Source organism: Pipistrellus hanaki (genome assembly GCF_964339955.1).
Source record: "Pipistrellus hanaki genome assembly, chromosome: 2".
Taxonomy (NCBI): Eukaryota; Metazoa; Chordata; class Mammalia; order Chiroptera; family Vespertilionidae; genus Pipistrellus; species Pipistrellus hanaki.
Genome location: NC_140504.1, coordinates 175,271,170 through 175,285,176, shown reverse-complemented (window position 1 = coordinate 175,285,176; position 14,007 = coordinate 175,271,170). Strand labels below are relative to the sequence as shown.

General features: G+C 39.5%; 1 protein-coding gene across 1 annotated transcript in view; it reads left to right on the top strand.

Moving 5' to 3' along the window:
• The first annotated feature begins 662 nt into the window (after positions 1-662).
• RLF (RLF zinc finger) overlaps positions 663-14,007 on the top strand; it is a 61,950-nt gene continuing 48,605 nt past the window's right edge. Inside the window, exon 1 of the mRNA XM_084874475.1 lies at positions 663-930. Within this exon, the coding sequence (XP_084730601.1) occupies positions 688-930 (243 nt within the window). The 5' untranslated portion in view covers positions 663-687. The remainder of the gene's footprint in view (positions 931-14,007) is intronic.

Here is a 14,007-nt window from a genome sequence, read left to right as displayed (position 1 = left end):
CTGATCGATTTTTCTATCTTATCAATGTTTCTGTCTCTCTGCCCCTCTCCCTTCCTCACTCTAAAATAAATAAAGACATATTTTGAAAATTATAGTATGGAATAATAAATAGTATATTATGTCCTTTGCAATGTTCTTTTAAAAAATTTTTAAAATTGATTCCAGAGAGGAAGGAAGAGGGATAGATAGAAACATCAATGAAGAGAATCATTGATTTTATTTTTTCTCCCTTTTGGAAAAAAAGTCTCAGCGCCATGTATGTAAGAGTTCTTATTTTCCCTACTGGCTTATAATGACCTCTCTGTTATAAATCACGTTCCCACAGAACTAGTCTTCATTTAGGCCTCACAACCTTTTCTTATTTTCCTTCTAAGGCTCTTCTTCCGATCGCAGCTCAAATGTCATCCTTCTCCTATTTCCGATTATGTCTACAGGTGTGTCGACTAGTTAACCCATGACTGTCAAGGCTTCGGAAGAATTGATTCGGGCAGGCGCCTCTATGGCCAGGGGTCAGGCCGTGGGCTAGACAGCCGTCGGAGGCCGCAGAGAGGAGCATCCTTCCTGCGGTGACGGCATCCGGCCGCGCCGGCGTCGCCAGGTTGCGCGTCACCGCGCGCGGTCTGCCGGGGGCGTGGCCAGGCTAAGTCACGTGGCTCGGTTGCCTACGCGCTGCTGGGCCGTGGGAAGATGGCGGATGGAAAGGGAGACGCCGCCGCCGCTGCCGCCGCCGGGGCTGGTGGTGAGGCTCCGGCGGGGGCCGGAGCGGGAGACCGAGGCGAGAGTGAATCCTTGGCTCGGAGTCAGCGCCCCACATCCCCGGCGCCGGGAGCCCCTGGACTGCGGCCGTGTCTATGGCAGCTGGAGACAGAGCTGAGGGAGCAAGAGGTGTCGGAGGTCTCATCTTTGAACTACTGTCGGAGCTTCTGCCAGGTGAAGGGCTGACTGGTTGGCCGCGGGCGGCGGCGGGGTGGGGAGGCCGGGGAAGAGGCCCCGGGTCCATTGCCGTATCCGGGGCCGGACTGGACGGCGCGCGCTCTCCGTTTCGCCGCGCCCCCGGGCCGGGAAGGCCCAGCTCGGAAGCTTGACCACGGGCCCCCCTCCGCTCTGCCAGACTGGAGCTGCCGCCGGGGCGGGTCGCGCTGGTCAGACCTAGAGCTCGGAGGGCGCCGGCGGTTCCCTGGAGGGGCCGTGCCCTGTCGCCGTTGCCTGTGCCCGGCTGGGTGGTTGGAGCGCCATTGCCCTCTCTGATGGATTGATTGCTCATTTCTGCCAGGAGGTCCCTTTTTGGAGTGGAGTGCAGATCTCCAAACTGGGAAACCTGTTTTGTTTTGGTTTCGGAATAACCCGGAGATTTGTGTTGGGGCCAGAGACTTATCTTTAGAGTCAAGGTCTTCGGGGTCCCTAAAAGGTGTGACAGTTCTTTGAAAGGCGTCTAGGTTAGGGGGAGGGGTGTGTTTTTTTTGTTGTTGTTGCGCTTTTGGAAAACACACACACGAACAAAAAACATTTAAGGCGTTCTTTCGACTCTTCTGTATGTGGCCTTTGAGGATTTTGCTACCATAAATGCGGCTTGGTGAGCCTGGTAGTGGTTATTGGGATCTCTTAAGTAGAAGAAAGTCAGGAAGGATGTGGAGTGTGATCTTCTTTGGCAGTTGTATGACCATTTCTCTGTGCCATACTGGTTTTAACCCATGATTAGTATTTATTCTTATGTTTAGTTTAGTCTCCATGATCACCGAGGTTTTTCTCAATGTTGTTGAGCACCTTATAAATTTAAAGCCATGCCATTCATTATCCTTTTTACTTCTGTTATATCAGGTTTCCGAGCTACCCCTTTGCTCCTTATCCAGTATATAGAGCATGTAAAATAAATCATACTATGTTGGCATTTGGACTCTTAATGAATAGTTGACTTTGTTGAATAAATTGCAGTGCTCCAAACTTATAATTTTGGGGAACAATTTGCTCTACTGATCCGGAGGAGAATAAAAAGTTGGCTTGCTTGGTTACTTTCCCCCCCTCTTGTCTGCTGAGCCAGAAGCGCCTCATCTCTGAATGGAATTTTGTCCTAATCTTTTCCATACATTGTATCACTCCAGTTTTTATTCCACAACCTGTATCATTTCCTTGCACTGTGAAGTGTTAAGCTGTAACTGTTCTTTGCTTCCTCACTAGTAAATGATCATTTGTACTTACTGCACACACCTGTTCTAATTTTACTGACTCCATAGGATAGTGCCAGGTACTTTATGATGTGCCAAGGAAACATTACTAAGACAGCACTTGCACTTACTTGATGAGCTTATAGTTGGAAGGAGGTGGTATAAATAACAGAATTTCCAATGCAGTTTTGGTAATGATGGGAAAGGAGGTATAGAGACAGTGCTGAGGCAAGAGTCCTCATGGGACATTCTAATGGGACCGACAATTAACTAGTAAAAATAAATGAAAAGATTAACTCTAGAGTACAATATGTCTTAGAAGGAAGTAACTGGGAAAGGCCACTTTGGATAGGGTGATCAGAAAAGGCCCTATGCTGAAAAGATGAAAAACTGTGAGTGTTTTGTGTGTGTGTGTGTGTGTGTGTGTGTGTGTGTGTGTTTAGCATTCCAGGAACACAGAATGTTTTGGGAGAAAGAGCTAAATGGAAAAGTAGTAGTGAAGAGGAGGGTAGGATGGGTTTGGCGTACGACATCTAAGCTTGACTTATCTTTCTAGAAAGATAATAAGAATGGATGTAACCAATCAAATTGAAGCTTAACAGAGGCTATTATGCATATATATTTTTTATGCTAGTGTTTGCAGCTTAGATTTTATTTTAAATGAATCTTTTAATGTGTTGAGTCTTGGTCATAAATTAAAGATGTGAGGGCACAGAATTAATTTAAAAAAGAAAGTATTTGTATTATATGAGTTTTAAATGTTGATTTTAAAAAGGAAAGGGGAGAGGGGAAGAGAGATCAGTAGTGAAAAACATTGTTGTTTCACTTATTTATGCATCCATTGGTTGATTCTCGTATGTGCCCCGACCTGGGATTGAACCCACAACATTGTCATGTGGGGATGATGTTGTAAACAATGGAGCTACCCAACCAGGGCTCTTCTGTGATTTTTTTCTTTTTTCTTTTTTGGTCTAAAGTTTTTCCCAAAACATTTTTTGGACAAATAAATGAAGAAAAGGTCTTCCTGTGATGGTATGTTGTAGTAGAAAGCAGGTGGAATTGGTTGGTAGTTGGATCTTAATTTTCACTCTACCATTTATTAGCTGATAACCTTGGGTAAAACTATGACTGAAATTGTATTTTTGCTTTCTGACCTTTATCTCCTGGTAATGCTTTATACACACAGTAAAAGTAGAAAGTTTATATACAACTCTTTATAATATTTATCACAATATTTTTGTCACATTTTTCCCAGTACCCCAGATAAAGAAGTCAACTTAGTGTGTTTTTGCTCACCAGGTACAGGGGAAAAATTTTTTTAAAAACTTTTTAAAATAATTAATTAGAGAGAGAGAGATGGAGACATCTGTGTGAGAGAGAAACATCGATCTTTTGCCTCCCACACTCCTCCTGACCAGGAATTGAACCAGCATTCTGGCTATGTGTCCTTACTGGGAATCAAACCAGCCACCTTTTGGTGCATGGGTTGATGCTCCAACAAACTGAGACACACCAGCCAGGGCCCGAGGGGGGAAAAAATTTAATTTTATGAAGTAGGAAAAATTTCACCAACATATTTAGTTTAAGGGGTCTTGGTTTCACACTTGAAAGGTAAAATGATATTTATTCATCCTGTTAAGGAACCCTGGTTGTGGGTATTCCTGACATTGCACTAAGTACTTGAGATGGGAACCTGCCCACTAGGAGAACATAACATATAAAGATAGGTAGTAGCATTACATTGTTATAAAGGCCTGACCTGTGCTGTCTGGGATGCCTAATTGCCATAAATGTATTTTCATCAGGTGTTTAGTTTAGAAATGTCCTAGAGACTTAGGTTGTGCCAGGGCGATTCCTCCTGCAACACATTGGGACCATATTCTCTCCATCTTTTGCAGCACTTAAAAGAAATGGCTTTATTTTTGGAATTGCGCCAAGTCAATAAATAAACTAACATATGAAAGGATAGAGAAAGCTTGTCTCATTCTGGGCATGTTTTCATTTGTTAGGAGTTTGTGAAGATGATAATAAAATTGCAGAAGTAATAATTACCTAGATTAACTTGTAGTTAACATTTATATTCAATGACTATGGAATGTGTTTTGTTTTGTTTTTCCTTTTCCTCGGTTCCTTTTCTGAAAATATTCTGCCAGACAGTGTGGGTTAAGATAAACTCCAGAAAACAGTCTTCCTTTTGTTTTTCTGAAAAATTGATGATAGCATCTTAAGTTTTTGCTATATTTTGAGAACCAAAATTCCTGAAGTTTTACAACTGGTTGTTCTATATGTAACAAATTTTGAGGACTTTTAAAGTGATCTTCATTAACAAGCGCAAAGTTAGTAGGTGAATAATCATTCTTTGAGATACTTTGAGAATATCAGGTAAAGAAAGTAGTTTAATGAGTAAACCTTGCTTACATGAGACACTTTTAGGTTCCACACAAAGTGATTTTGTAAAATTTTCTTTTTTTAAATCATCATCCGAGGTTATGTTTTTCATTGATTTTAGAAGGAAGGGGAGAGAGAGAGAGAGAGAAAGACATTGCCTTATGCACCCCAACTATGAATTGGACCCACAACCTTCTGGTGTACAGGATGATGCTCTAATGAACTGAGCCACTCGGCCAGGGCTATTTTGTAAATTTTTAAATGGTTAAAATAAATGAGTACTACACATATGTATTTCAGTTTTCCTAGAATAGGGATTGAATACAAAGGGTTTAAGTTAGGCATACTTCACCATTTAAGTAAACTAGTTTTGTGACCTTGGGCATGTATTTTTTTAAAACCTTAGTTTTCTAATTTGCAAATGGAATAATAATAGTACTTACTGTCCTTTATGTAAATTCATTGTTGTGTGGACTAAATAAGAAGTCTCTATTTAAAAAACCAATGCACACTGAGGCCCCTTTGCTCAGTGGACAGAGTGTGGGCCTGCAGACTGAAGGGTCTCGGGTTCGATTCCGGTCAAGGGCATGCGGGGGTTGTGCAGGAGGCAGCTGGTAGATGTATCTCTTTCATCGATGTTTCTAGCTCTCTATCCCTCTCCCTTCCTCTCTGTGAAAAATCAATAAAATATATTTTTAAAAAAACAACAAAACCAAAACCAATGCCCTCAGAATTGTCTTGAGTTTTTAAGATTTCTTAGCCTTGGAATAAAAAGCCTTCACAACCTTGCCCACAGTTTACTTTTCAACTCTTACCTAGCCAGTCCCCTCACTCTAATCCTACTCTTACTTTATTCAAGGGTATTTGTAGTCCATGGATTACCAAAGTGTGGTCTCAGTTGCTTCTTTGACTAAAATTTTGCCTGTGAATTTCCAAGTGCATTATTTTGGGAAAGATGATCTTAATTTTCATATGATTCCTTGCGATTCAAGACACATATTAGGCTTTTTGTTAAGTATTTACCAATTGATTGATCCCCAAAAGGATAGAATTGTTTTAACAAAATCTCAGGTCATATGTCTTTCCCTCATTTAAAATATATATTTTATTGGTTTTTTTTTACAGAGAGAACGGGAGAGAGAGAGAAACATTGATGAGAGAGAAACATCGATCAGCTGCCTCTTGCACCCCCTTCACTGGGGATGTGCCCACAAACCAAGGTAAATGCCCTTGACTAGAATTGAACCTGGGACCCTTCAGTCCACAGGCCACTGCTCTATCCACTGAGCCAAACTAGTTTCGGCCCCTCTTTTTAAAAAAATAAAATATTTTTATTGATTTTAGAGAAGAAGGGTGAAGGAGAGATAGAAATATCAATAAGAGAGAATCATTGATTGGCTGCCTCCTGCACACACTTTTAGGGAGTCGAGCCTGAAACCCGGGTATATGCCACCACTGGGAATCAAACCATAACCTCCTGGATCATAGGTTTGATCCTCAACCACTAAGCCATCTTCATTGGGCTTGTCTTTCCCACTTGTTGAGCTGTTCTTTCTTTTCCGCTCATATTTCTGCATGGCAAATATTCTTTCTTTAGGGCTCAATGCAAATATCTCTTCCTCTGTGAAGTTTTCTGATTTCACTAAATACATTTCCTCTTAGTTATTTGTGTTCTTTTGATTTTGTACATACTTATTTTTTTAATTTATTTTTATTGTTGAGAGTATTACAGATATTCCCCCGTCACCCTCAATATCTGGCCTTCACCCCTACCCGGCCTTTACCACGCACTATTGTCTGTGTCAGTAGGGTGCATAAATGTATATAAGTTTTTTGATTAATTTATCTCCCCCTTTCCACTTTTCCTCTGAGATTTGTCAGTCTGTTCCATGTCTCTGGACCAATTTTCTTTGTCAGTTTATTTTATTCATTAGATTCCACATATAAGTGAGGCCATGTGATATTTGTGTTTCTTTGATTAGCTTATTTCGTTTAATAAAATAATCTTCAGCCAAAGCCGGTTTGGCTCAGTGGATAGAGCGTCAGCCTGCGGACTCAAGGGTCCCGGGTTCAATTCCGGTCAAGGGCATGTACCTTGGTTGCGGGCACATCCCCATAGGGGCTATGCAGGAGGCAGCTGGTCGATGTTTCTCTCTCATCAATGTTTCTAACTCTCTATCCCTCTCTTCCTCTCTGTAAAAAATTAATAAAATATACTTTAAAAAATAATAATCTTCAGGTCCATCCATGCTATCTCAAAGGGTAAGAGATCCTTCTTTTTTACAGCTGCATAGTATTCCATTGTGTAAATGTATACCTATGGTTTTTAAAATATATGTATTCTAATTGATTTCAAAGTGGAAGGGTGAGATAGAAACATCAGTGATGAGAGAGAATTATCAGTTGGCTGCCTCTCCACTCTCAACCACTGAGTCACATCTGCCAGGCTCTATACTTATAGTTTAAAATATATATATATATATATATATATATATATATATATATATATATATATATGTGTGTGTGTGTGTGTGTGTGTGTGTGTGTGTGTGTGTGTATGTATGTGTATGTATGTATGTATTTATTTTATAGAGAGGAAGGGAGAGGGATAGAGAATTAGAAATATCGATGAGAGAGAAACATCAATCAGCTGCCTCCTGCACTTCCCCTACTGGGGATGTGCTCGAAACCAAGGTACATTCCCTTGACCTGGGACCCTTAAGTCTACAGGCTGACACTCTATCTACTGAGCCAAACCGGTTAGAGTTATACTTATAGTTTTAACTTGTTTTTCTTGTCATTGTTTTAGCTCAGGCTTTATAATATTCTTTTTAAAAATATATATATTTTATTGATTTTTTACAGAGAGGAAGGGAGAGGGAGAGAGAGCTAGAAACGTCGATGAGAGAGAAACATCGACCAGCTGCCTCTTGCACACCCCCGACTGGGGATGTGCCCACAACCCAGGTACATGTCCTTGACCGGAATCAAACCTGGGACCTTTCAGTCCGCAGACCGATGCTCTACCACTGAGCCAAACCGGTTTCGGCTTTATAATATTCTTGTCACTAACCTCCATTGCCTTTTTTAAAAAAAACAAACAAAAAAAACCTTCATTGGAGAATATATTTTCATTGATTTTTTTAGGGGGGAGGAGGGAGGGAGAGAAATATCTCTTGGTATATAAGACAGTACTCAAATGCTCCAATTGAGCCACTTGGCTGGGCTTCCTTGCCTTCTGACTGGCTTTATCTACAAACCATTTTGGTGCTCTTTCTAAATTTTAAATATAATCTTGTTAGTCACTTTACTCCATGACATTCTTCAGTGGTTTCTTGCCCCAAAGGCAAGATAAAATTCAGACTCAGCAGCCTGGTATACAAAGGCATTTAGAATTCTGGGCCCTTCTTCCCCTCCCGAGCTCCCACTCCAGCTCAGTCAGCCTGTTAACTCCAGGGTTTTCCCTTCCCCATCTGCCTATGTATTCTTTAAGACCTGGCTGAAATATTAATAGTCTTTCAGAACTGTGTTTTGATTTCAGCTAACTGAATGAGGTGGTTCTTTCCCTCAGTGTACTCCAATACTATCTCATACGTAAGTTTGGTGCCAGAATATTTGTTTCTGTGTCTCTTGTATTTACCAGTAAGCCAATAAAAGTGTGGTTCTTGTTTAGTCTTTTTTGTATACTTTGTAACTAGCAATTACTGTAGTGCTGGGATACGAAACAAATTTGTTAAATGAGTTATATTGTAGGGGCTTTCTATTTATATAAAAGGCTAATATGCAAAGTGTTCCCTCAAGAGTTCGACTGGGAGACCGGGAATTCAGTTGCTTGCTACAATGTGTGCTGACCACCAGGGGGTTTCATGGAGTGAAGGAAGGCCCTGGCTGACAGCCAGGGAAGGGAGGCCCCAACCAGCAGCTGGTAGCAAGGGAAGGGAGGCCCTGGCTGGCAGCCAGAATGCCCCGATGGGCCCTGATCGCCAGCCAGGCCTGGGGACCCTCCCCATGCATGAATTTTGTGCACAAGGCCTCTAATGTAAATAAGAGGTAAATACTTCAAAAGGAACACCTACAGTAATGTAAAACTTAATATGTTAAAAAGCAACTTTACCATAAGAAAGTATTATATATATAAGGAACAAGATAGGAGATTGAGGTTATTACTTGGAGACATTGCTCGTCAACTTAGCCTACATTTCTATAAATATGTACATATTTACACATGTGGAAGGAAGAGTAGTGTTGATGGAGGGACACATTGGGATACATTGTAGTATTGAGGAAGAATTAGCAACTAACAATTGGAATAGCTTGGAAATATTGAGATGGGGAGGATTAGTCTTCCTAATTCCTTCAGGTTGGTGGCCATGAAGACCCTTAATGGGTATTTCATTTATTTTAAGTGATTTTTTTCATTTGTTTTAAATGATTTTGTGTGTGTGTGTGTGTGTGTGTGTGTGTGTGTTTTGCTTTTTTTTTTTTTAATCCTCACCCGAGGATATTTTTCCATTGATTTTTAGGGAGAAGGAAAGAGAGAAACACCGATGTGAGAGAAACACATCAATTGGTTGCCTCCTGCACACACCTGATCCAGTGCCCTGGCCTGGGAGGAGCCTGCAACCAAAGTATGTACCCTTGACCAGAATTGACCCAAGGACTCTTTTGTCTGTAGGCCAGTGCTCTATCCATTGAGCCAAACCAGCTAGGGCTTAAATTATTTATATATATATATATATATATATATATATATATATATATATATATATATATATATATATATATATATAATTTTGTGTTTTTTTTTGTTTTTTATTGATTTTTTCTTTACAAAGAGGAAGGGAGAGGGTTAGAGAGTCAGAAACATCGATCATTTGCCTCCTGCACACTCCCTACTGGGGATGTGCCTGCAACCAAGGTACGTGACCTTGACTGGAATCGAACCTAGGACCCTTCAGTCTGCAGACCAACGCTTTATCCACTGAGCCAAACTGGTTAGGGTTTAAATGATTTTTAATGTGTTAGCTTTTCTTCTTGTGCTGCCTTCCCTTGGGAGATATCTAAATAGAAATTAGATAACAGGTAGTTAATAATAGCAAAAGTTAGCTTTGTAGTGCACATGACCAAAACATATTTTAAATTTTATTTGTGAAGCAGTGGGAACTTTGGTGATGTTACTTACTGTGGTACCATCCAGTCTCTTGCTATATACTGTGACCCTCTAGTGATTTCTGTGTCTACCAGTTGATCATGCTTTTCTGAACAATGTAAATAAAAAAATCTAAATAGAAACCATTTCAAGATTGTAAAGGCATTGGTAAACTTGAAATGTGCTTTGTTTTAATTCAGTTCTAGGTACCTGGTATATCTCCCAGAGGCTTGACTATCTTATTTGAAATAACACTTCCCCATTTTTTTCTAGCTCCTTATACTGTTTCATGCTTTTCTTTCCTTTTTTTTTTTTTTTAACTTCTATAGGTCATTGATTGCTATCTGGTATGTCTATTTGTCTTCCGTCTGGAATGTAAGCATGTGAGGCTGTTGTCTTTTTTGTTTACCCAGTGCCTAGAATAATCCCTGGCACTTAATGGGTACTCAATATTTATTGATCTTTTATCTCCTCCCTTCCTTAAATTTCTGACTAGACTTCTTGCGGGTAACAAGCAAGTCTTACCCGTCTTTATCAAGAAACAGGGACTTTTCTCTTTTTTTTCCAACCAATTTATGCTGCTTCCCAGCCGGGATAAAGTCTTACTGTTCTTTATATCTTGACTATCTGAATAAAATCTCTTTTTTTATGTTTTCTAAGAACTTTTCATGGTTACTTATATTTTACAAATATTTAGAGTAATGATATTTTCTACTAGGATTGCTTAGCAAGATTTAAGCATTTATTTTGTATATAATTGACACCATATTGGAAACCTTGAACAAACGACTGAACAGCAGGCTGCATGGGGCAACCAGGCCAGCAGGGGAGGCAGTTAGGGGCAACTAGGTTGGCGGGGGTGGACATTAAGGGTGACCAGGCCAGCGGGGGATGCAGTTAAGGGCGACCAGGCCAGCAGAGGGGGTCAATTGGGGGCGACCAGGCCAGCAGGGAATAGGGGAGAGGGGATAGAAGTCATCAGGCTGGCAAGGGGGGCAGGTGGGTGTGATCAGACAGGCAGGCAAGTGAGCAGTTAGGAGCAATCAGGCAGGCAGGTAAGTGAGCAGCTAGAAGCCAGCAGTCCCAGATTATAGAGGGATTCCAGATTGGAGGGAGTGCAGGCTGGGTTGAGGGGACCCCCTTCTCCCCACCACCCCCCGCCCCCTGCACAAATTTCATGCACCGGGCCTCTAGTTATGTACAATATATATGTTTAGGAAATACTGATATAGGAAAAATAGCAAGAGTCTGGAGTTTGAAAACTGCCACAGCTGTATGACCCTGGGAAAGTTACTTAATTTCTATGGGCCTCAGTTTTTTACCTGTAAAATGAAAATAACACCTGCCTGAGTGCTTAGCACATAAAAGATGTTCAGTAACTTAAATAGTCCCTCCAATTTTTCACATAATAGTTTGTATCAATATACAAACTTTATATCAGCAATGAAAGTTATTGTATTTTTTTTTATACCATCTTGTTCAAGGTTTCCAATATGGTGTCTTGTTTTGTCCTATGTAAAAAAAGTTTCATAAATGTATTATAATTTTTGTAAGTTGAGAATGAATTATATTTCAGACATATCTTGATTTCAGGTTTATTCAAGTTTACTAATATTTCTGCTTCCTAACTAGACTGGGAGCTAGTGATGTATTTGCCTATCATCACTTTTGTGTTATGTCTGATTTCTCTAATGTGTTTTTTTGAGTACCTTTTTTTTTTTGGAGTGGGGGGGCGGCGCAAGTGTCTAGTAATTTATTGTGCTGATACTTGAGTTCATAGTATTTTTGCTTCCAAGGAAATAACCTCAGTGTGTGGCATTAACCAGAACAATAATGTATGGTGTTTTTAAAAAATGTTTTATTGACTTCAGAGAGGAAAGGAGAGGGAGAGAGAGAAAGAAACATCATGATGGCAGAGAATCATTGATTGGCTGATGAAGCCCACAACCCAGGCATGTGCCCTGACCTGGAATCAAATTGTGACCTCTTGGTTCATAGGTCAACTCTCAACCACTATTACTAGAATTAATGGTTTAGGTTGGGAATTGCATTTTTATGGTATATGAATGTATAAAACAGTAATATTTCTATTGGTGTTTTCATTATCTTTATTTTTATTTATTTTTTAAAATATATTTTATTGATTTTTTACAGAGAGGAAGGGAGAGAGATAGCTAGAAAAGTCGATGAGAAACATCGACCAGCTGCCTCTTGCACACCCCCTACCAGGAATGTGCCCGCAACCCAGGTACATGCCCTTGACCGGAATCGAACCTGGGACCTTTCAGTCCGCAGGCCGACGCTCTACCGCTGAGCCAAACCAGTTTCGGCTGTTTTCATTATCTTTAATTTGCTTTTTTCATATGTGTGTTTTAAAATATATAAAGTACCTTAAAATAATAAAACTATATTTTTTTGTGACTCCAATTAATGTATGCTCATTCAGAAGCTTAAGATAAGATGTTTAAGTGAATAAAGCAGAAAATGAAAAGACCATGTAATCTCATTCTTAACCTGTTAACCGGGGAGTCCCCTTTTTAATGATGCAACCTGTAACGGGCACGTACTCTTTCACGCCCAGAGGACGTAATTTCATATTATTTTTTTAAATTTATACTTAATGAAAATAAATGAAATATATATTTATATATATATATATATATATATATATATATATATATTTGTTTATTTATATATATAAAGCACAGAGGAAAATACAAAATTACAAAAAAAAAATAGAAAAGAATACCAACCAAAAGAAATGGACATGTCGAATTAAAAAATTATAAATTCTACAAACAATGATGAAGATTACAAAAAATAGCCGAAACCGGTTTGGCTCAGTGGATAGAGCGTCGGCCTTCGGACCTAAAGGTCTCGGGTTCGATTCCGGTCAAGGGCATGTACCTTGGTTGCCGGCACATCCCCAGTGGGGGGTGTGCAAGAGGCAGCTGATCGATGTTTCTCTCTCATCTCATCGATATTTCTAACTCTCTATCCCTCCCCTTTCCTTCCTCTCTGTAAAAAATCAATAAAATATTTTTTAAAAAACGATTACAAAAAATATATACCATCCCTCTCGGGGCGCAACATATATTTCAAGGACATATTCATACATCCTACCCGTTCCCGATATTGTTTACGTTTGACGTATTTATAGGTCCTGCTCGGTTAACAGGTTAATAGCTTGGTGTAGTTAGTTATCTGACTTTTGGGAAAATACATATATAGAGAGTGAGTATGCATATGTGTGTGTGTATGTGTATAAAATTTTAATTGCCCAAGAAATTCAGGAATACATTCTAATTGAAAAAAATTAGAACAATGTAAAATAAGAGAAAATAAAAGATGAAAACTTGTCATACATACTCTATACTTGATTACCATGTTTTTCTAGGTTAACATTTTGGGATATATACTTAAAGAATTTTTCTGTATGATATGCACATACAGAAAAAGTGTCAAGCTTACATGCTAAAACTTACTTATTTCATTAATTGTATAATACCTATCTTTCCGTGTAAAATACATAGTTACTACAATAAAATAATAATTCCATAGTATTCCATTGACAACTGCATTGATTTCTTTTTCTTTTTAAAATATATTTTATTGATTTTTTTACAGAGAAGAAGAGAGAGGGATAGAGAGTTAGAAACATCAATGAGAGAGAAACACTGATCAGCTGCCTCCTGCAAAACCCCTATTGGGGATGTGCTCTCGACTAAGATACATCCCCTTGACCGGAATTGAACCTGGGATCTTTCAGTCCGCAGGCGGATGCTCTATGCACTGAACCAAACCAGTTTCGGCTCTTTTTTTTTTTTTTTTTTAATCTTTATTGTTCAGATTATTACAGGTGTTCCTCTTCTCCCCCACCCTATGCCCTTACCCCCTGGCCACTGTCTTCATCTATAGGTGTAAGATTTTTGTCCAATCTCTTCCCACACTCCTCAGACCCTTTTCCTCCTGAGAATTGTCAGTCCACTCCCTTTCTATGTCCCTAATGGCATTATATTCACCAGTCCATTCTGTTCTTCAGACTTTTTATACACTTGATTTTTAGATTCACTTGTTGGTAGGTATGTATTTGATGTCTTTTTGTTCATAATTTTTATCTTTACCTTTCTCTTCTTCTTCCTCTTCTTAAATAATACCCTTCAGCATTTCATGTAATCCTGGTTTGGTAGTGATGAACTCCTTTAGCTTTTTCTTGTCTGTGAAGCTCTTTATCTGACCTTCAATTCTTTTTTTTTTTTTTTTTTTTTTTTAATATATTTTATTGATTTTGTACAGAGAGGAAGGGAG